We start from the raw sequence: 23,847 nt of genomic DNA on the forward strand, positions 1-23,847 counted from the left end.
GTGGTAGAGCCCGCTTTAACATCTTCGCACGTATTGGCCGGGCTCGCCCGGTGAAATAACACGGCCACACAGAAGACAGGCGTGAAGTGGAAGCAATTCCGCGTTTCGTCTGATGAGTGTGCGTCCCGGAGGCATAATTTGGTCCTCTTTCCTTTCCTACCCTTTTTCTCTAATAAGGAAAGGATGGGAAGTAGGACGTGGACATTCCGGATGAGAGGATGCATGGAAAGGGAAAATATTTTCTTTCTGTGCATTCTCTCCTCCGTCAATTAAAGGTAGGCAACGCATATGCAATTGCGTATGTCTATGGGCAACGGTCACTTCGCTATTTCAGCGATTTCAGGTGGCCGCTCGCTCGTTTGCCAGCTTATGATATAAAAAAAAATTTAAAAAAGACATCTGTTATTTTTTTTTTAAACAACTCGTTTAAAAGTTATCAGTATAAAGACCTTGCTAAAAATATTATCCATCTATGACATTCCGTAATTTTGTCCTAAGCACTGGTAATACACATTTTGTAGTAAGAATATGATTAAATAGGATAAAATGCGAATATTCCATCAATCTGTATTGTGCGAGTGTGGTTGGCTATGGTCACCTCTAAGTTCTAACTAGAGTAAGCTCCGAGCTCCTGAGTTGTGACATATATGTTTATATAATATAGGTTTGTGAATTTTTAGACTAAAAAAAAATATGTATCAAATTAATTAGTTGTATACAATATTTGAGCGACGGTAACTTAGATGTTAAAGCACTTGACTTGTAAGACTTGTAACCTTGTAGGTCCTAGATTCGAATCGCGCCATGGACCTATGTGTTTTTCGATATTCGATTTACATATGTATTATACATAAATCTAACCTGCATATATTTGAAGAAATTCAAATGCATCTGTGAAGTCGTTCCGAACTGGGCCAGCGTTGTTGAATATGGCGTAGTCACCCCTAACTTAGGGTTTCGAGCTTCTCAGTGGGACGTACAGTGAGCTGATGATGATGATGATACAATTTCTTTCATTGTATATATACATTTTGTTATCATAAGATCGACTTTATAACTTTTACTTTAATGACCCGTGATTTATATACCAATAAAATTGTATTGTAGTGTGTGCTTGTGTTCAAGGTCAAAAGATATTATTGAAAAATCAGATTGTTGATTTAAATTTTACTTATAAATATTGAAGTTTATTACTTAGTTCTATATTAAAAAAATAAAAAAATAGTATGCAGATCTCTTTATTGATAGATGATTTACAAAACTTTTTAATTATATACAAAAATATATACAACTAATTTTTTAACCTATGTATTTACAATTTAACACTTAATAAAATGGTATTTTAAAAATTTACTTATGTAATTAAAATATTATAATAAATTTTCGACACACGTTTCAATATTAATATAATTTTTAAACAGTCTCAGAGTAACTAATGTAAGTAAAATCTAGATATATTTATCGAGTACTGTCGAGTTTATAATATAAAATTCAGGTACGCAACAAAAATGTAGATTAAACAAGTAATTGTAACCATTGCTTTTACATAAATACTTTTTGCGTTTGTCTGATTCAATTAGATAATAAATATATATATTTTATTTTAAATAGCATTTTTTGAACACTCTTTAAACTGTTGAAATATTCCGTCTCAATATTTGAACAAATCTTAAGAGTGATAACAATTTTTAATACAAATATTTGACCATAGTTTTTTTAATTTTGTAAGTTGGTAATTAATTATAATGTTTTACAGCTTTATCATTTACTTATTGATATAAGAGATAACTATATTTAAATGCTATTTCTTATGTACTCTATTTCGAGTATGCATTAAAGCTAAAAGAATCTATTTATAAACATTTAACAAGAAAATTATTAAAGACGATTTGAGAAATAAATTCCTTAACATAATAATGACTAAGCTAAGAGAAAATATTGAGCTTTACAAGAGAATATTTATAATGAGTTCGTATCAAAAAGTTTTCTTATTTTTGCAATTACTCTCTAAAATTTCTCTTCAAGACTCACATTTTGTCACATTTGAGACCAAATCAATTGGAAACCGGACAACTAACTTTTGTCTGTTCCAATACCTACTGCTTTTTAATTTTATAACTAATTAATTGACCGTGGATTTCTGACATTTAAATCTCTGTGTAAATTATATTGTCATCCCTGTCTTTCATCTTTGACAAAACAGAGATAGCAATATGTTCAAAACTGAGATTTTAGCCTTAGAAACCCACGGTAAGTATAATACATCGCAAAATACATTTTTGTAATAAGTAAAAACGAATCCTTTAAAACAATGTGAAAAGTTTATAGAAATTCGTAGAAAAATAAGAAATTGATTGCAAACATTAATTTTATAGGTTTTATTAACATTTTTTATTAAATAAAATAGTCAATTTCGAAATACATGACTTAATTTTGCTATTAAAATTCGTATAGATACATTGTAGAGAATATTCAGTTTCTATATTAATTACAAGACTTTTAGATTTATCAGTCTGTCCGTATGTTCCTTTAGAGAAGCGCAGAACCTACAATAGGAGACAGCGCCATCTACTAGAATTTTTAAACACCAATATTGTCATAACTCACGTTCATTCCGCAGGTTTCTTGTCTCTCGGTAAATACCAGGAGAAACCAATCGCAGCTGTAGATAAAAAAAGAGATTTAATTAATTGGAATTTTATAAATTTTCTTCTACTATATGTGAGTACACAACAAATAAACTTCAAAGTAAAATAAATGGATTGTTTCTGTATTGCATTTTATCAAAAATGTTAAAATAGCGAGAGAATTGTTTCAGGACCGCGTCAAATGATCCGTGGTCTCTGCCTACTTCTTTGGGTTATGGTCGCTATTATGTTGTTGATAAGCTATTATAGATACTCTGTTTCCAACTGAATATGATCTTTTTAAGTAGTATTAGCGCATTAACTACAGACCTGTAGAGTCGGTCGGATACTTACTCACTAATAGAAGAGACCATCCATAGAATGTGGCTTCACAGTTGGCCGATATGAGCGCTCCGATCGCGTTCACCCCGAGGAAGGCGCTGGATCTGCCCAGCATCACTGACAGGCATGACGCCATCCCTCTAACAAAACAGACAGAAAATTTATTCATTTTTTCAATTAACCAAGTATTTCCCTCATTTTACATCAAATAAAATAAAAAAAAATATTAAACAGTTCATAAACATAAATTCAGATATCCAAACATTACGATACAAAGTTTCTAACCTTAAATGTGTTGGGTAGAGCTCAACAAAGTAGACGCTAAGTATCCCCATGGAAAGCGCACACATCAAGAAGAAGAAGAAGAATATTCCACCAGCGATAGGAATCCTGACGAGGTTGAGAAGAACTCCAGCGACAGCAGACATGGCGAGGATGCCCATCATGGCGACTCGCTTTTTGCCACCGCATGTCAGGGACAGGATGAGGTTGGATGAGCTGGCCAAAGCACCATACATCATTGCGGAGAGGAGAGTCGTCTCTTGGATCGTGTCATTGCAAGGTTCTGGGATCATCTGTAATGTCGAGTTAAATTAGCTTCACATCAGTATATTCAAAATCTTGATGAATAAACATAGGAATTATGCTTAAAAATCTATCTTCTATAGTCCTGATAAAGTAGGGTTTATTAATTTGTAATGTACTTACAGTATCATTGCCATCAGTCTGTCCTGTAGAGTATCTGATGACGGTGCAGAGATTCATCCCGTCGCCGCCGCCCACCTCCAGTACAGAGAACAGGTTGTTCATGATGTACGGCAGCCACAGTATGAAGCCGCTGCCACTACATGCGAAATAAGCGGGAATGTTTAAATGTGTTCTATAAGCAAATACGCGAGTAATAATCAATCCTACTATGCATACCTTCAAGGCTACTAAACATCAAAATAGAATAGACATCATACTTATAATTATGTAATAATAATAATAATATTGAAAACATTAAAGTCTTTTAGTTATCAGATAAAAATAACAGTGGGCAGGACAGATTGTCACAATGGTTATCGTATCATTATCGACAAAAGTTGTAATAAAATTCATACGCTTATCGGGTTTAAAGTACACCACAAATCTTATAGTAATTTTGATATAACTTATGATGACGTTAAGAAGGCGATTGTCACAAATATTAGTGCTGGGCCCAGAGAAAACTTACGTCATATAAATAACAGTGACGAGGTAGAACAGCCTAAGAGTCTCCCTGAGCATGGGCGGCCGAAACAGCGCAACCGTCTGCTCCCACATCGCCTTCACGAACGAGTCCTCGCGAGTCACAGTCTGGTCCGCGTCTACTATCAATTTGGTAATCTAAAAAGGAACAATTAAACTTTAAAAAGAAGAACACCAACCTATCATAAAGATAAAACAAGAACACAACTGTTTCTTCTCTTGACCATCTTCTTGTCGCTATGTATCACTAAACAAATATTTAACAGGAATTACTGATTACTTACAGGAAAGTTGCTTGGTGAATTTCCAGTGTTGATAGCATATATCTTCTTCAATACTTCCAGAGCTTGTTCGGTCTTCCCCCTGGAGACCAAGAACTTAGGACTCTCATGGAACAGCTGCAATAGGCAGGCAGTCGCGGCACAAGGTAAGGACATCACCAGAGCGAGGAGTCGCCATGGTCGGTACGTGATACTTAAGAAATCGATCCAGTAGACGAATTTTAGTGGCAGGATGGGATATGCGAACACTAAAAAAGGAAAAATATATATGAAAGTTTCTGAAGTTTAGAAAGAGTTAACAAAAATCATCAATCCTATCACTTAACCAGCGTGCTTACAAATATGATAAAATGTGATAGATGTGATATAATGTGATACATATTGCCATCGCACACATTCTCTTTTAAAGAACAGAGACAAGAGTAAAGTTATAAATTTAGTAAATGCTTTTATCTGTGTAATATTTACGTAAATCTGAGATGTTTGTATGTTTAATAACATAAATAGTGTTTATTTATCGTCAGCAGTAAACAGTTTTGTTTTTCACGATGTTATTGTTCGCTAAGTATGACGATGTTGCACCAAGTGCATCATGTCACCAAATGTGATTATATATTTTTTTCATTGCTTGTTTGAAAATCAAACTCACCAGCGACAACCGCCTGCGAGCACATGAGAGAACACGTACAGAGTAACATAGAGCGACCTCGAGCACGCTCCGGGCAGCTCTCTCCCAGCAGTGTGTACGCACCAGAATTACTTGCAGACGTGCTGCAACAGAGTAAATAAGTCAAACACGTTTGGATACCACACGTACTGGCTGGCAACACTAGATACAGATGCAACAGAAAACCATGAACAAGCAAATAATAGAGAAAGAACATGATTAACAATATTTTTTTAAATGCAAACTGGCCAGTTACATACTTCACAAAGGAGATAGAATTATGCGATTCACGCAAGAACGACGAAGACATAGGACCTGTAAGGTGAATGAATGTAAAAAACGTGAGAGTAGTAATTAGACAATGGACATCCATTATCAATGTCTACTCCTGTAGGTCATGAGCGTGACTCCTTTATCTCTGCAGCCGTAAAACATATTTGTACGGCGCGACTGTTTCAGTGCTTATCTAATGCATTGTCTGGGGCTATTTGCACATGAGGCCGCTGTTACCTGGCTCTAATGATGCTATTTTTATCACATTAGCTAACACTATCAAGTTATTTTTAGGTTAATAATAGCAGTGCTAAATTTAGGTTTGCTTATGCGTGGAATAATTTACTAGTTATTTTAGTGCTATGTACGAAAGTTGTTAAATGCCTGATATAGCATCTGGTATAAGTCGTTTCTTCGGAATGCGAATCGCTTTTTGCACAACCGGTTCGTGCAACTTACATTTTCTTACGTGGATTGCGACTATGAATTCTATTACTACAGACAAGAATAGAATTCAGTAAGTTTTTTTTTTCTTGATTCTAATAAATCAATTTTGATGATTCTGGGTCTGATTGTACATATATTCATATTTTGAAATTATTAAAAATTTGCGGTGCTATGATTTAAACAACTTACAATGTAGATGATATTAGCTTTAGTACGGCCATAGACTTCCAGTCGGGTGCGAAGCTGCTAAGAGCAGCGAAGACGAAACCGACCGACATGGACAACACCAGCGTGAGCCGGCGGCCCTTCGTGTCAGAGATGTAGCCCCACAGCTGCGCGCCAGCCACCACGCCTGCGTAATAGACATTTTTTATATCCATTTTTGATATACAGTTACAAATACGAGGTATTTTAGTATTATATAATAAAATATTTAGTGTACTATATAAAAAAGTACTAGATATAGAAAACTAAAGTGTAGTAGTATTCAGTATTGACCATTTTTAGGGCCAAGCTCACTTTTTCTGCAACTTTGCACGCTAATGCGTTTTGGATTTCAATATTACCTATGCATATTACTCGCAGCGGATTATTTTGATCACAGATTATCCCATGGATAAATACATCAAATGTCACCAATAAGTAAACTCATCAAGTCTTACCAACTAGCGGCATGGCTGTCAGCAGCGCCCGTTGCTGCATGGTGAGCTGGAGGTCACAAACGGCGGCGGCTACCACGAAACTGGTACCGAACAGGTCCATACCCATCGCCTGCAGCGTCCAGCTGCATATCAGCAGCAGACCGAAGTTGTACCTTCCGAAACCTACAACAATTTACATTTTTCTAAATCTACACATCTGCTTTTATCATCATCTCGTATACGTCTCCACCGACGAGGTAGAACCTAACCTAAATTAGGCCTTAGTCACGCTGGTCCTATGGGAATTGTTTGAATACATACACATCTTTGAATTTCTTATCAAATACATATGTGCAGATTACATGAACCACCTACGCGACCCTTTGTTATTTAGTTGATAGGAAAATAAAACGAAACAATTATTAAGATTTTTTGAAACAATATTTGAAGATACTTAAGTATTTCCAAGTTAGAACATTAGAGCGGAATTAAGATTAACGCTTACGCGGCCATAGTCCTTGGCAATGGATTCAAAGAGATTTGACCTCGATGATCACATTACAGATAATAAATATTATCTAATTATAGTAGCCGCTTCTATATCTGTTTGTGTTTATTATGTTATTTTATTAACTAATTGTAATCATAAAGTGGAAGAAAATAAAACATACAAAAATATAGTTTTTTGATTAACTTTTCCTTGTCGAAATTATGAACAAATAAAGTATAAACAATTAATACTTTTTTAATTCTAACTTTTGTCAATTTTAATATAAAATAGATGTATTTACTAACCTGTGGCTGTTAAAGCCTCTTCTATATTTCCCGCGTCCAAAGACTTCGATTTCTCCATATCCAAGGATTTGTGGTTCCTTTCTTTGAGTCCCATTTTGCATGTACAGTAACCTAAAAAATATTATAACTTATTACTTGTATGAGTTATTCGTTTATTAAGAAAGAACATGACTGTAAAGTCAGCTGCACACATTCAGCATTAATTGAACAGTCAGACTGTGCAATTAAAACTAAAGGTGTGTAGATAGCTTTAAGTCTAACCTAAAAGTAAAAACATATGAAGCTTTTACAACTATAAACTTTACAGTACTCCAAATCGACAATTTTAAAAGAAAACAATTTTATTATAGCCATATTATGTTATTGCTAACGGTAAAGATGCTTACGATTTAAGATTTTGGTACGCAGTAGTTAAAATATAATTTTGTATTATTAATATTTCGATTATTTATGAATTTTATATAATAAATTTTATAATAACATTAATTTGACCTAAAAAGTTGAACATAAGTATTATTAAACACAATATTAAATATTTTACCTTACGTAAATGTAATATTTGAAATATAAGGTATTCGAACTACAAGGCTGTACCTTTAATTAAAATTATAAGTCGAGGCAGACTTGCCTAGATTTGTGTCAAGTTTGCGAGTTACATGCCTACTCTATTTCTAAAGTGCAAACATATTATTGAAAGTCAAAGGAATTCTCATTTATAACACTTTAGTTAGCTACGGGTTTAATAATAAATTAATAGTAGAAGAAAAAGAATAAAGATTTTATGGATAAAATAATAAGCTCAAGTAAAAAAATGTAAAACTAATTTTATAACAAGTTGTTGCTTGCTTTTATCTGTTATTCTATGAAAACTTTATTAAGTAATTAAGTCAAAATAAGTTAAATTGATTTTAAAAGACTACCCATAGTGAATAAAAATCAAATCGATTGTTATTTTTTGTCACTTTTTCTAGATTTAAACCTTATACTATATTAATTAGATTTTGCTCCCTTAGTACTCTACTTATATTTAAGGGCCATTGCACATATTAAAGGGATTAAATAGTTTTTTTAAAAGATCAATTACTCATACTAGAAACTATCCTCCTTGGTTCCGAACCTACTTTTAATATACTATTAGCCAGTTACTATCTTCCTATAGAAATAGAGTTCCATTTGTTTTTTCCTATTTCAAAAATGGAAGGGTTTTTTTTTAATCACTTAATAACATGTTCAACCTTACCTTCTATTCAAAGGAATATTTTTTATTTAATATGTTCAATTGAAGAATTAAATTTATAGAGGTGTCAGATGAGTCCTGAGATGGGTTTCCAGGCGGCGCCGGCTCGGAGTGCGATTCGTTCCTCAATACATTTGCTTTGCGGTAAGTTTTCTCCTTTATATATCATGTGGTGTACGTCATTATCTTTTAGCTTCGTCATGGGAGGCGGTATATTATTTACAATAAACATCTGATGATGTTCCGTTTACACATCTGTATTTGTTCTTGCTTTCTCGAGAGAATTCTAAAATTAGCAAAGATACAGTTACCTTTGTTAGATAAGATTTAAATTGATGTTGGTCAACTGATGACGACATTTCACTCAACAGGTGTGACGTAGATTGAAAAACTAATAATAGTACCATAGAAACATAAAAGCAAGCAATAAATAAGTTCATAGGCACCTACTGAAGCTTTGACTTACTTCTAAAAAAGCAAGATGAATAAAGTGCTAGGGAAGTCACCTAGATATATATTATATTATATATTAAATGGTCAAGAAACATTTATATGAAATTGAAACCAAAACCTCTATTGAAAGAGAGGATGAGACAGGGACTCTACAACGTGGCGACCACAAGAAACAAAGAAGTAACACAATAGTTAAATAAAGCTTGTATTCTTATGGATGTAAAAAAAAAATATTACTAATAATATGTATCTGCAGAACGGGACAACGGATATAGAACATAGTCCGGAAGAACACATAGGGAACTTTTTTTAAATTCCGCATGGTCAGAGCTGTGTCCGAACAGAGGTAACAAACGTTGGTCGTTCATTTGAGCAACTTATGTTACATGGCTGCTTATGACCGTCAGACATAAATAGTATATAATAATTATCTATATTTAGTTTTATCATATGTAAGATAATTTTATTTGTAGAAAATTACGAGAACGTAGTATGTAAAAAGATTTCCATGACGTGAAAAAACAAAAATAATCTAATCGGTTAAGTGTTCTGTACTTAATGGTATGCAAAGGTTTGAGTTCGAATTTCTGCAGAATTGTCGCTGTAAATATTTTCCAAGTATCTACTTCAACTTAGTTCATTGTGAACACAGCAAAGGAGTTGAATAAGTTGCCACCGACGGTGTCTACGTCAAAGCACGAAGTGAAAATCTAACCCGTACATCTTTCGATCATACCATTTAACATCAGGAGGGCTAGACAAATAACATTCACTTCGAGGTGATGCCATAACAAATTTCAAAAATATATTTAACTAACGCGCGACAATCACGTGACTGATTGAAAGTTATTGTCAGTTCTATATATTTTTGAAGTTCGTTATGGAATCGTTTCGGAGCGAACGCACTTTTTCTAGACCCGCTGAAGCTTGTATACTAAACTTATAAGGGATACACTACCGATATTAACAACTTGTTTACTGTTTAATCAACGTAAGCAGAAGATGATGAATACCTCAAAAGAAATTACATTGTTGAAGAACAGGAGGACATGAAGCGAGCTACTTATTTATAGCATGCATAGCGATAGACAAACACCGTTGTATACCAAACATTACAAAAGTGTTATATTAGATTTATAAATTTTACACTATCCCACAATCCATACTTATACCTAACTAGCTATCTTAGGTACTAGCTGTCGCCTGAGATTGCGTTCACGTGAGTATGGACCCTAATTGGTAGCCTACAAATGTTCTTCCAGACAATGTTCTAAATCCATGCCAAATTTAAGCGAGATTGCAGCCATTCTTATTTTTAAACATTATTTACAGGTTGTAATTTCTATTGAATTTTCTGCGAGCTCCTAAATCAAGTTTACCGTGGTCACATGGTCCATAAATTACCTTTCTATGACCTTCTGCAAAATGTAATGCGTTCGATGATAAATTCCATGACGTAATTTGGCAACAGCTGTTTATTCATACATCAGTGGGAGATAAATTTGTTAGTTTAGTTGTAAAAAAAACCCGGCCCGGTCGCATCTCTATCCGTGGCGCGTGACTTTCTCTAGAATACGCTGTGATAGATGTTACAACTATTGTATTGAATTCAATAAATTTGAAAGAATATTCAACACTAGTTAATTTTATCTGCATTTGTTTATTAAAATAAAGCAAATTATTAGTTATCTGCCGACTTCTTAGCTTTCAAACTGTGTAATAATTTTTCATTGTAATTATAAAAAGGATAGAGATAGTCGTAGTTTACTTATTTTAATGTTTAGCGATAAAATTATAATTTATTAACATTATATTCTCATTGAAAACTATTCGTTTTATGGAAATCTCAAAAAAATAAACAAGCACTTTAATTCCTTCAACTCATTCCGTTACCTGAATGATAAAATTTAAAACATAACAGAAAAGAGTTAAAGTAGCATTTTAGCTTTTTGACATTTTAAAGTTGTACAAAAACCACGAAATATTGTCAAACATAACCGCAATATTAGTCTTAATATATTGAGATGTTTCTAAATTCGATTCATCCGATATCAAAACTAATTATGTTGGTAGTATTTAAAAATGTAAATTGCAATTGCAGCATTAATACTACCGAATAATATTTTTAAAAAGTGGCCCTAAGCTATATGCACTTTACACTTTACATAGCATAGATAAAATATAAAAGATTACCCTTTGTTTCTCGAATAAAATATATTGTAAACCAGTTATCCGTTTGCACGAAACTGCTTTTACAAACACTTATTAAGTTAAATTCTCTGCCTGTGCTTAAAATGTCATAAAACCAAGTTTTCATAAGGTTTCATATCTTTGTAACAATTTAATATTAAAAGTTACGACTAAGACTAACCAGAGTTTAATTTAATCTTTACCGTTAATTTGAACCTAATCTTAGTTAAACCTGACGCTAATGACTTAAAATTTATTATCGTGTTAGGCTTTATCCTTGGACTTGCCGTGGGTTTCTGAAACTAAAATCCCCGTTTGAAATATATTATCTCAAACATGTCAAAGATAATGACAGGGACGACTATGTGTTTTAAATAGATATTTTGTTCTCAAAAACCCACGGTTAATGTGCTAATTACAATTAAAATTAGCTTGCATATGTACATATAATAGGGATCAAATTATACGCCTCGTGAGCTTGTAGCCCAACTGTTGATCTGATTTTGGCATGTGATTTGTGTTTATTAGTCTTCCGCATAATAACATAGGGTACAGTCAGCTGCATAAATGTGTATACATTAAAAAGTAGAAATACGTTTTTGGTGTAAAAAATATGTATGTATGAATCGGTCCCTTTTTATAAATTGAAAGCATTACAGCCAAAATACGTTTATTTCATTGAGCAGTTTACGCGACTTCGTCTCGTTGTTCACTTCCCGCGCTATCTTCTCTTTTTTTCACCTAACTTTTTCTTATTTAAAAGACAAAGGTTCTTAATGGCCAGTATGCCACGTCTTTGGCAGAATGTATTAATTCAGCACTCAATATCCTATGCTTCAATCTATCAGTCCATCTTCTTGACGAATGTGTGCAAAAGTATTTTTGAAGCGGACAGTCCATCTAAAGTTTTGTAAATGTATACATATTTATACAGCTGACTGTACACTCAATCGGGCTTATTGTTTTTTTTTAAATACAACTAAATAGTTATTGCCAGTTATTTTTTAGTGAATGATGCTTCGTTGTTCAAGTTACATAACAATATAGTTACATCAAAACCTGTTGCAGTTTTCGCGTGAATTACTAAAAAACACATTTAAAGTTATAAATTCATGCTTCTAATATTCGCCAGTTAATTGATTATCGTTAATAACTAACATGCGATTCTTTCAAGCGAAAATTAAATTATTTGAAATAAAAATATGTTTATTTCTGTATACAAAATAAACAAGATTTCGTTCAAAAAACGCCGTATTTTAAAAATCTACTTCTTTTATTTCATGTAAATTCATTCAAAGATCTCCCTCAACCAATAATCTCTTTTAATCTGTAAACATAATCAAATATCAGTGCATTTTAACACACTTACCTTTGAAATGATTAATACATATTAAAAACGTTCTAATCCTTTGTAAATATATCAAAAGCCGGTTCCAATTACATAAATCTTGTATCTGACAGTTAGGCCGGATTAATAATAGATATATAAATATAGATAAACAGGTAACGAATTGTAAATAATCACAAATATTCCACTATGCCTGCACACGGCCGTGTGGGACATATATCGTGGCTGCACTGCAACACAAGGGTCCACTTTCACGGCCTTCGAGCGCAGTTAACTGGCTGGTATTTTGACCTGTCGTTCGAGGAAAAAACATGATCGATTCGCATATATAAAACCTCCTTGGTCCGACAACAAGGAGGTTTTTAACTTTTTTATCTCTTGTCCAATGTTCATCTGACGTGCCTTTCGCTTTTAGTCTTTTTTCTCTTGTTCAGCGGTCGATGCACGATCTTTGGTTAATTGGTTGCCCAGATATTAAGTTGGTTTAGGTATTGAAATTAAATTTGTAATGTTATAACAAATTAGCTGTAGGTTGCGACTGCGTCCACGCGGTATAAAAAAAACTGAAATAATAATAAGGATAAAAAAGACTATGTGTTCTTCCAGACTATGTTCTACTGATGATTTCAGCGAGATCTATGCAACGGTTCTGGAGATACCTTCTAACAAACATCCATCCATCCATCAAAACATTTGTATTAACAATATTAGTACGATTAATCTAAAAAGGTCATGTACATAAGTGCTATAAGATTCGTTATAAATAATAATTTAACCACATCGTAATTTAATAAGGATTAATTTTGTTAAAAAAGCTAATTTTCACTACATTAGGTAACTTAAAAAGTTTTTTTATTACGCGGACAAAACCGCAGGCAAAAGTTACTATTATAATAAATTCCAACGTAAAACAAATACGTAACACTGTGTGACACAGTCAGTTGACATAAGGATGAACTGGCCGGGGGGTCGTGATACGAGCGTGTTTGTACCGCCTATATTGTTCTAGGCTTTCCGAGCACAATTCAAACAAAGACATTGTTTTGCGAGAAATCTGACTACAAAACTGTAATGTAATTGTTACAAAACGATTTTTTTATTATTTTATTTTGCTTGTAGAAATGTTCTTATATTCATTTGTATCTTGTAGATTTTGTTTAACTATTAATCGTGTCTTTGACAATATTTGATATTATACAGAATGTTAAATTTTTCACGGTGAGAATACCTGGACAGCTAGAAGGATTATATTACAGTAGGAATAGGTGGACCAACTCATCTGAGCACACTGGTCTCTATAAATGCTTGGAAATAACAGCTTTTGCTTTGTTCCGATGTTACGTGACAGCTAATTATTAGTTCGAATCCATACCACAGCTACAAACCGCTATCAGCGTCAAAATGGCGAAAATCAAATAGGCACAAAATACTACGTTTCGTAGCCAGTCTAATTATAATGTGAGCAGATGAGAGAAACGTTGTTCACACGGTTAATACTGTAAGAAAAAATGTAAAACCTAGATATATAATAGAAAATAACATAAAAGAAAAAATTGAGAAGACAGTACACAACCGATATCTTGTGATTATCATCACCAGCTCACTATACGTTCCTACCGAGGGGCTCATAGCGTACCTTAAGTTAGGGGTGATGTATGATGGGTCGCGGACGAGAGCGAAAGCGTGCCCGTGACCCGTCCCGATGCGTTAGAGGAACAGAAAAGTTTAGTGGGTATGCCTGCGCTATGAAGGAGAATCCCACATAACTACCGCGTATGCATAAAGCATTCTTCTCTGGAAAAACAAAGGGGTGATGTATGATACTTCTTAAAATGAATAGGGGGGCTAGTGGCTTATACCACATCGGGTAGCGTTGTTGGTACTACATATGTACCTTTCGGTTTTACGGCAGTAGTAAATAACTGAAAAATATAAGGTGAATATTCTCTAACTCTATTCAAATAATAGTCGCCGCATATCTGACCTTCCTATACTAAGATATCGCGTTCATTAACTTTTTATTTTTATTAATTTTACACCGCTAAGTAGAAGCAATTTGATTCTTATCAAAAACCACACACGCCTTGCAATAACAAATTCTTTATCAACATGTGGATTTATTTATAATATTTAGTTCACAATTTTAACTTTTACTATAAATATATTTTTATTGTGCGCATTTTTATTACATGATATCAAATTATATTAAACCAATGAAAATGTCACAAAAGTAATCGATAAATTATAATAGATAAGGAGTTCTTAATGCGATTATATGCGTCTCAAAATACTAAAATCTTGCATCTATAATACATGTTTTTATTTTATTAAAGTGTGTTTCTACTACAGAATCATCTCTAGTGTAAACATTTAGTTCTACTAAATTCCATTGAAAAAAATATATATATTTGTGTTTAGGTCGTGCGGCAGAACAAACTGTCATGGAATAATTTTCTTTTTAATTAAAGTTTCAACCTTTAGTAAGATTTTAAAGAATTACTTACTTTTTTTTTTAGAAATTCATGGTTGAAAATATAATTTAAAGTTATTATTGCGATTAGAGTTGCCAGTTTTGGTTTTTATAATAAGCTACGGGATTAACATCGATGTATTCGATTTAAAAAGTTTAAATACTTGTAACTTATAAATATAAATATGCCCAAAATACTACAGCTTACAGTCATGTATTTAGAGTCAAAGAATAACTGTATTAATAAGTAATAAAACTTGAACTCTAAAGATACCATTGGCCCGCGTCGATGTAAGTTTTGAACTAACATAACGCTACGTCCCTCATCCAAATTCGTTAAAACCATACGTGTCAATGGACCAATGGACGCGTACCTTAAAGGTTCATACGTCATAATAACAATAATTAAAAAAACACAATTAATAGCCTATGTGTTCTTCCAGACTATGTTCTGTATTTATGCCAAATTACATCGAGATCACTTCAATCGTTCTAGAGATACCTTCTAACATCCATCCATCCATCTAAACATTCGCATTTATAATTTTAAAGATAAAGACTCGGCGAGAAACAAGCGGATACATTCTATGTTCCACTGGACAGGCTATAAGTTATGTTGTTTTGTGTCTATTTGCTTATAAGATTGCGGTGTTGAAAACTTGAACAAAAAAAGGACATGTTTTGTTGCAGTTGCTTCGGTAATGGAAACTCAGAGTAATAAATAAACATCAATATCAAATTAAATATAAACCCACAGGGTTTCCCAGTGCGGAAGCGAAAGATGTTTGATCTACAAACAATACTACTGCAATAGATGCATTATATTTGTAAGACAACAACCGTTAAACAAACATTTGATTTATAAATAATTATATTAATAATAAATGTATTTGACTCCAAGAGTAATTCCTCTGATAATAATGATTGCTTTCTCACAGTAATTATATATCGTTTCAGTGGTTTGTTTGCGAAACATTTAGATAATTTTATTTGAACGATTGGTCTCAATTTCTATTGTAACCTTCGGGGTTAGGCATAATTCATTCACTTCGAGGCGATTCCATAACGAACGAACTCAAAAATGTATAAAAATGACAATAACTTCCGATATGTCATGTGATTGTCGCGCGTCAATTTCATTTTTGAAATTCGTATCGTATTCGATCTGTATAATTCGTATGAAGTAACCACCGTTAGCGACCGCGAAGTTACGCAACAGTTGAGACGCTGCGCTTCGTTGATCATACGGATCTCTTCCGTGTTATAAATAAATACTACAAAAGCGCCTGTTAAATATATAAAGCAAATTTGCGCCATTACAAGTTATAAACATTAATAGAAGGAGTTGTACAAACGATTTCTTTTTCAGTGGGATGAAATATGCACAACAAATATAAGTATACGTAAAAAATGTTTTTGTCTACTAAAATTTTATTATTTAAAGAAAGTTTATATAATATTAATTTCCATTGTAAATTACGACGTATATTATTATTGTGAAAGTTCATACTGAACTTGTAATCGGTGAATTGTTTACAAGTTGATATTTCTGTCACAGAGTAAAATTATATTGATAACAATAATAAAAATATAATCGATAACTATTGAACTTTCACTGTTATTATCGACAATAATTTGTATGTGTCTTATCTTAGCTATGTTCTTTGTAAAGGGCATATTATATTGAGGTACAAAGATTGCATTCGTTATAGAAGTACTTACGATGTTCAATGGCCATGTAAATCATTAATGAGATAAAATATATCGGAAAGTGTGAGTTGGGTAAAGTCACCTGGATGCCGTACCCAACTTTATTATATTTGGTTTGAAAATAATTATATTTATTATGACAAAAGAGGGTTTAAACAATCCTTGTCTGGCCCTTCTTGCTATGTTAATTATTCGGATGGCTTTAAAAAACTTAAAATGAACACATCCATTATGTGTGAGTAAATATGTTTGTAAAGTCATCATCAGCTCCACTATACGTCTCCTATGAGGGGACCAGTATTTATAAAATGAAAATACATAAGAATATTGATTGCACGACTGGAAATATATATTAAAAACGATGATCGTTAATTAAATATAATCTATTCCAAATTTAATTTAAATCCTTACTCAGTTTTAAGGATCTCTGAAAATTTCCGAGCGTAAGTTAAGAATGAATCGTCAATAAATGTCCTCAAGACAATTAACCGAATAATTATTATTGTAAATAAACAATATCTTCGGTGCAAATTGTAATGTAAACAATTCATATAATATTTTTAGTTCCACTAGACAGTTATTGTGTGCGCACGGAGACGAGGGCGTTTTGTGTATTCGAAAAGGGAAAAGAAAGTGATTGGGTATCGAAACCTACACTAATTGTGTTAAAAATAGAATTGTTATATTTGGAAAATTACGTAATATTAAATAACAGACAACTAAGTTTCCAATATTATGAAAATTACTATTTAATACACAGTTTATTTAATTTTAAATTGCATTAACGATATTATTTTATGCTTTTGCTACATTATATTATACTAACGGAGAAATGGACGGAACGAAAAGAGAACTATCCTCGTATAAATTGAAGAAAATGGAAACAGATCTTGAAGAAGCTTTAGAAGTAGCAGGTGAATATTATCTATATTTAAAATTAATTGACTATATGTCGGTGGTAGATAATTATCAGTAAACTGATTGTTTAATTTGCAGGCTTTGGAAAGTATCAATATTTTCACAATACACTAATGGTGGTTATTTTAGCATCAGCCATGATAGAAATGATCGGATGTTCTTTTCTTTTACCTTCTGCGGCCTGTGATTTGGACTTACCTGACAATTTGAGAGGAATTATGGCATCTATACCAAATATAGGTACACTTTGATGTTCAAAAAATACAATTTACTTATTCTATGATTACCTGGTTGGTAGAAAAGGTTAATTGCTATTATAAAATTACAGGCGTAATTCTTACTGCTCCACTGTGGGGCAGGGCTGCTGATAATCTGGGAAGGAGACCAATTCTGTTGCTGTCTACAATGTTTGCTGGTCTATTTGGGTTTATAGCATCTTTCATGCCAACATTATTGTCATTCGCGCTATGCAAATTAGCCGGCTCCATCTTGTAAGTCTTACTAACGTTAAAGATTTGTAAAATTGCTATTTTAATCAACATTTTAAGACTTTTTACACGTTTATTTTTTTAATGACAAGTTTATCATGCCCGACATCCCTGTGCTATGCGTACGCTGGGGAGCTGATACCGAAGAAGAAAAGGGACATGACTCTGCTAATTTTCAACGCCTTACTTATGCTATCGGCATCTCTAACTCCAAGTACGTAATAAAATTAATCTTTTAATAAGGAAAAAAAAATAACTTGAGTAAGTAACTAAATTAAATTGAAGGCCTTTTAATACGTTGTGTTGTATAGTTCTAGCTTGGACCGTGTTATCTAACGATTGGCTGGGACTAAAGCCGTGGCGTCTTCTTACCATGGTGTACGCACTCCCGCTGTTCCTATCTTCGCTGGCGGTGCCCTGGGTACAAGAAAGCCCAAAGTACCTCGTCACCAAGAACAAGTATGACGAAGCTCTGGATGTACTAAAATATATTTATGCTATTAACACTGGTTGTGACAAGGAATGTTTCTGTGTAAGTAAACGTGACTACAACATGATAAGGGAAAGGTACATTTTGGCATGAGACTTGACATAGTACTAAAATATAAAAAAGGCATACAGAGATAATATTTTTATGCTTTATACAGATATACAGATAATATATTTTTTTACAGTTATTTAAATAGTAGAAAATACATTATTTTATATTGTTTATCTTAATGATTTAAAAAAACCATTTAACTTTATTTGACTTATAGTCCCAAGTTCGTAGTGGGGCAGATGTCATTCACAATTCGCCGCCATCTTGGACCTTGTGCTTTATCTATCAAAAAACCCATTTAATTTATTTTTCGAGCGAGCTGTCACCTGAAATCGCTGGAGTAGCGAAGTGACCGTTGCCCATAGACATACGCAATTGTATATGCTTTGCCTACCTTTAATCGACGGAGGAGAGGATGCACAGAAAGAAAATATTTTCCCTTTCCATGCATCCTCTCATCCGGAAAGTCCACTTCCACTTCCCATCCTTTCCTTATAAGAAAAGGGTGGGAAGGGAAAGAGGATTAAATTAGGCCTCCGGGACGCACACTCATCAGACGAAACGCGGAATTGCTTCCACTTCACGCCTGTTTTCTGTGTGGTGGTGGTATTGCAGCGGGCGAACCTGGCCAATTAGTGCGAAAATGTTAAAGCGGGTTCTACCACTGTTAGATTGTTTTTTATTTAATTAGTTTGAATTCAATACATCTTTACTTATTGTATGGTAATGTTCATGTATAGTTTCTATGTGGTTTGTCAGTAGATATATATGTTCGATTTTATTCGAATTCATGAAAATTTTATCATTATTTGTAGGTAACTACTTTAAAAAGATCAGTGGACGACAGCGGGAAGGAGATAGAAGTAGAAGTACAAAACAGGGGGAACTCTTTATTGTCGTTATTGCGTCCTCCACATCTACAATGGCTTGCACTGCTCGGCTTCCTTATGTTCGGCTTGCTATCTTTGTAAGTATATGAGAAACTTAATCGTCGCTCGTATATCGTATAGTCTACGTGTGACAACCGCGTATAAAATTACTCAAAAATTAATAAACATAGACTTACTACAATTTTCGAAAACGGCTATACGATGAGTTTTTACATAAAAAAAATTTAGTACAAATAATTATGTTGGAATTTTTGTTATATCGTCTTTAATGGCTAAAAGCAGGGGATTAAACTTTTAGTTAAAGTGGAAGGTAAAAGCTACTAGAATAAAGAATAAATTAAATTAAATAATGTTTCAGATTAAACGGTCTGTACCTGTTTACACCGGACACCATCAACAAACTTCTGAATCCATCAAACGCCGCGTACGGCACCATTTGTGAAATTATTAATCTACATGTAAACACGGTATGTATTACCGCAATTTGTTCAAAACATTTGAAATAAAATACATTTCCATCTCTATCATTTACTCCGATGAAGAAGTGACAACAATATCTTTAGTGTGAATTTACACTGACGAAATACATGGGGTATTTCGTCAGTGTAATTCCACTATTACAGAAACAAAAGATTTCCATCACCTAGATTCGCCAATGTATTTTGAAAGGACTTTATTGAAACTTCTTTTAGAATTAAATATTACTATACTAGCTGCGGCCGCGACTTCGTCCGCGCGAAATTAAAAAGATCTTAATAGTAGCCTATGTGTTCGCCCAGACTATGTTCTATATCTATCCTATAATAAATGAGATCGAGATCCGTTGAGCCATGCGGATACCTTGTAACAAACATTGATCCATGTATCTAAATATTTACATTTAAAATCATCAGACCAACACCAAATGCAGCCCCAACATATCACGGGGTACATTCGAGATCATGGTTTATGCGACTTTGGTGTACGGCGCATTAGTGCTAATGCTCAGCTTCACTCCTGTCTCCAAGAAGGCGCAGCTTGTCACCATGTTCCTCGTCGTTGGAGCTGCTTGTATTAATGCTGACTTGACTACCAATAGGTATTGTTCATGTCTTTTTTTTTTAAATCCTTGTATCGTTACTTGTTGGTTATTGCGTCATTGATAATAGAATCTAGTTATAATTATGCGTAAACTGAGTCCAGCTTTTTCCCGTGATTTCTATTATATAAATAGTATGTTTTTCAATATTTTTTGGGGTACATAAAGCTATATTGAAAACTGAAATATAAGTGATTTTAAATGGAATCTGTGCAAAAATGAAAGGTAGCAGTGGAAGATCAAGGTCACTGTGCAAGCTTGTTGCAAGTGTAATTTTGTTTTTTCATTAGATTGATGGCTGGCATATCGATGTCTGCGCTACAGGTGACCGCGCTCGGTCTAGGCCCGCTCACCGCATACGCCGTGCATCTCTTCCCAACCAATTTGAGGTATGACAAACTAAGAAACAAACTATAGAACACAGCTAGTTATTAAATTAAAGCAAGTACGAGACGAAATAAAAAGTCCTTTAGCTCTATATAATATAAGTAAAAGGCTTTTTTCACTAAGACAAGAAATCAAAATCATAAACGACGCTTAATTTATTTCTTTTACAGTAGTAAGGTTTTTAGGTTGCTGTAGAAAATACTGTTTTTAAATAAATAAATAGCCAAACTCTTCCTTACCGAAGCTTTCCAATGGCGAAAAAACAGCATTCAAAGCCTGAGTGTTATTGTTAAGAAAGTGTTTTTGTATTAGTTTCTGGATAACTAAACAAATTACTTTCATAATAATGCTGCTTAATTTATATTACGAAAGGCGATTTGTTCATTTTTTTATTGTAAATGTAGCCGTCGCCAGCGATTCCGTCCGCGCGGATTAAAAAAAAAGTAGCCGATTCTCAGACCTATTGAATATGCACATAAAATTTCATAAAAATAGGTCAAGCACTGTCAGAGGAGTAATTTGTTAATTATGTTTACATTATTAACAATGCTTTGTGACGCGAGAATTTAATATATAAGATGTAACAAATTAAGAAAACATTACTAACAAATGGAATATTTTTACTATTTTTCGTATTATCATATTAAACAGAAGTTGACATATGTAAACTTGTTTGTGATAGCATAATGTTTACATATAGTTATAATATATCATATTAAATACTAGACAAATATACATGTTTGTTATATGTGGGAAAACCCTAGTCGCAGAGATGATGACTGTAATCTTTGCGCATTAGCCATTTCGACAAAACACGATAAGTGAAATGTAGCATTGGTAAAAATAAACAAACATTGTTTTTTAAATAAAAATATCCTTTTAATAACATTGTTACATGTATTAGTATATTAAATACTAGCTGTCGCCCGCGAGTGTAGCCCAAGCATCCATCCATCCACATCATATCCATCTAAACATTCGCATTATTATATTACTAAGTTAAATAAAAAGCAGTTTCTCAAGGCATAAATTAGAAAAAACAATGAATAAATAGTATCCTATATCCGTCTCCTGTCTCTAAGCTATCTCCTCACCAATTCTCAACCATATCGGTAAAGCCGTTCTTGAATTATAAATAGTGTAACTAACACGACTTTCTTATATTTATATATATAAATATAAATATATATTTATATATATTAAACATGTGCTGACATAGCGTTATCATTTCAGCGGTATCTAAAAATCTGAACCCACTTGGTTGAACCAATTGAAAATGGGCAAGTTTTTATGGGCAATATTTAAGGCAAATATCAAGCATCTATTTAGTACCTAATATTGTCTCTGTTTTATTTCACTATTTAGTTTAAAATTGACTATGGGGCAAAATCAGTAATCGATCAATCGAAACGAATTCAACCAAACTGCAGTCTGCCAACGTGGTTGATTAACGCTTAATCACTCTCATCTTCAGGTATCTAATAATATTCCGAGCGTGAAGACGTATGTCTATGATCTGAAGAAGTGAAACGCAGTATATAATTAATTCGACAGTCAATTTGACATATATATTTTGCAGTAGATCATCTTTCCACCTCTTTTTCGAAAAGCAATGATTAGTTTCAAGATCGAATATTGATTTCGTGCATATAAAAACTGTTACATCACTTTATAACGTCTCTTACAGAGGTACGGCGGTGGGAGCAGTACTTATGTTTGGTCGCCTAGGGTCAGTTGTGGGCGCGAATGCAGCCGGCATCTTCCTGGCGCGCTCCTGTACAGCCACCTTATACGGCTTCTCTGCTATGCTGTTCTGTAAGTTGCTTGTTACATATGTACAGTCGAATCTGGATAATGGGGGTACTAGGATTACAGAGAAACCTCTATAAGCGAGGAAATATCGCGGATTGTCAATTATCCGGATTCGACACTACTCAGTTTTGGAACTTTGACTCGTTTTTTTGGTGTGGTCACGTTTGTTAAGGTGAGCTTCCATTGTCAAAACAGCTGTATAAAATACTGGCAACCCACCCATTCTTTTTGAGAAAAAAACATTGATAATTTTTTTTGACATAAGAGTTTAGAGGTTAAATTAATACGATAAGGTAGGAATTATAAGAAATAGCTTACTTTTTCTTATCTTTTTTCTCCTTTTCATTCACTAGTCAAATCGTTTTTCAGTTTATTCTAAATTTAAATATGTTTGCAAAAACATACCGGTTTTGTAATAGAAATGTTGTTTTTTTTACAGTGTGCGCAGCTTTGAGCACTCTGCTGCCTAAGGACAAACAGCCAAGAAACGACAGATAAAGAAAAAAAACATGAATGATTAAAAACAAGAAATATTAAAATGATTAATAAATATGTTTTTTATTGTACAATAAAATTTGGTTTTTAATTAAAATGTTTTAAATTCCACTTTCGCGCCATATTAATGGAATTATTATTAGAACAATTTTATAATCTATAAATATTATAACATCAAAACACCTAACGTATGGTGGGAAATGTATATTTTTTTCGTTAACGCAAATAACAAACCCCCTCATTTCATATAAATTATTTCTTTACATAATAAAAACAACAAATAATTAAGAAATAACATTTTTTTTGATTCATCAAATAATGTTACAAAATGTAGATCAATAAAAATAAAATATTCCGTAAAATATACATATCTATCAGCTGTCATATCTGTATTCACTCCTTTCTACATCCTCTTTTACACAATTCACACATACTATCGTCGCTAGTTCTTCTATAAATATTAATATCTCAAATGTTTTATTCATTCAGATCGGAAAGTCACAACATAAAAAAGGATAAGGAAAATA

At 33.1% G+C, this 23,847-nt stretch overlaps 2 protein-coding genes across 2 annotated transcripts; one reads left to right on the forward strand and one right to left on the reverse strand.

Moving 5' to 3' along the window:
* Positions 1–1,273: 1,273 nt before the first annotated feature.
* On the reverse strand, positions 1,274–12,750 carry LOC106117889 (synaptic vesicle glycoprotein 2C). Its single transcript, XM_013312397.1, has 12 exons — positions 12,553–12,750; positions 8,544–8,826; positions 7,304–7,414; positions 6,530–6,691; positions 6,057–6,219; positions 5,130–5,251; positions 4,484–4,728; positions 4,186–4,337; positions 3,678–3,813; positions 3,255–3,544; positions 2,982–3,109; positions 1,274–2,662 (listed from the first exon to the last, which is right to left on the reverse strand). The coding sequence occupies exons 3-12, from the start codon at positions 7,395–7,397 to the stop codon at positions 2,610–2,612; spliced, it is 1,545 nt and encodes a 514-aa protein (XP_013167851.1). The 5' UTR covers positions 7,398–7,414; positions 8,544–8,826; positions 12,553–12,750; the 3' UTR covers positions 1,274–2,609.
* Positions 12,751–17,458: 4,708 nt separating this feature from the next.
* Positions 17,459–23,326, forward strand: LOC106117144 (synaptic vesicle glycoprotein 2C). The gene is made up of 11 exons (XM_013311267.1): positions 17,459–17,625; positions 17,708–17,869; positions 17,958–18,120; positions 18,210–18,331; positions 18,429–18,649; positions 19,474–19,625; positions 19,907–20,015; positions 20,442–20,626; positions 20,917–21,015; positions 22,701–22,828; positions 23,265–23,326. The coding sequence occupies exons 1-11, from the start codon at positions 17,544–17,546 to the stop codon at positions 23,321–23,323; spliced, it is 1,482 nt and encodes a 493-aa protein (XP_013166721.1). The 5' UTR covers positions 17,459–17,543; the 3' UTR covers positions 23,324–23,326.
* Positions 23,327–23,847: the final 521 nt, after the last annotated feature.

The sequence above is a fragment of the Papilio xuthus genome, unplaced genomic scaffold (genome assembly GCF_000836235.2).
Source record: "Papilio xuthus unplaced genomic scaffold, Pxut_1.1 DF829567.1, whole genome shotgun sequence".
In the NCBI taxonomy this organism is placed as follows: Eukaryota; Metazoa; Arthropoda; class Insecta; order Lepidoptera; family Papilionidae; genus Papilio; species Papilio xuthus.

Coding starts and splice junctions, on each gene's coding strand:
- LOC106117889 (XM_013312397.1), bottom strand. CDS start 7,397: ATGGGACTCAAAGAAAGGAACCACAAATCCTTGGATATGGAGAAATCG. Junction 5,252..6,056: donor AAGCTAATATCATCTACATT/GTAAGTTGTTTA, acceptor ACTCTGTTGCAG/CACGTCTGCAAGTAATTCTG. Junction 3,110..3,254: donor CTCTACCCAACACATTTAAG/GTTAGAAACTTT, acceptor CTGTTTTGTTAG/AGGGATGGCGTCATGCCTGT.
- LOC106117144 (XM_013311267.1), top strand. CDS start 17,544: ATGGACGGAACGAAAAGAGAACTATCCTCGTATAAATTGAAGAAAATG. Junction 19,626..19,906: donor ATGTTCGGCTTGCTATCTTT/GTAAGTATATGA, acceptor ATAATGTTTCAG/ATTAAACGGTCTGTACCTGT. Junction 21,016..22,700: donor CTCTTCCCAACCAATTTGAG/GTATGACAAACT, acceptor CGTCTCTTACAG/AGGTACGGCGGTGGGAGCAG.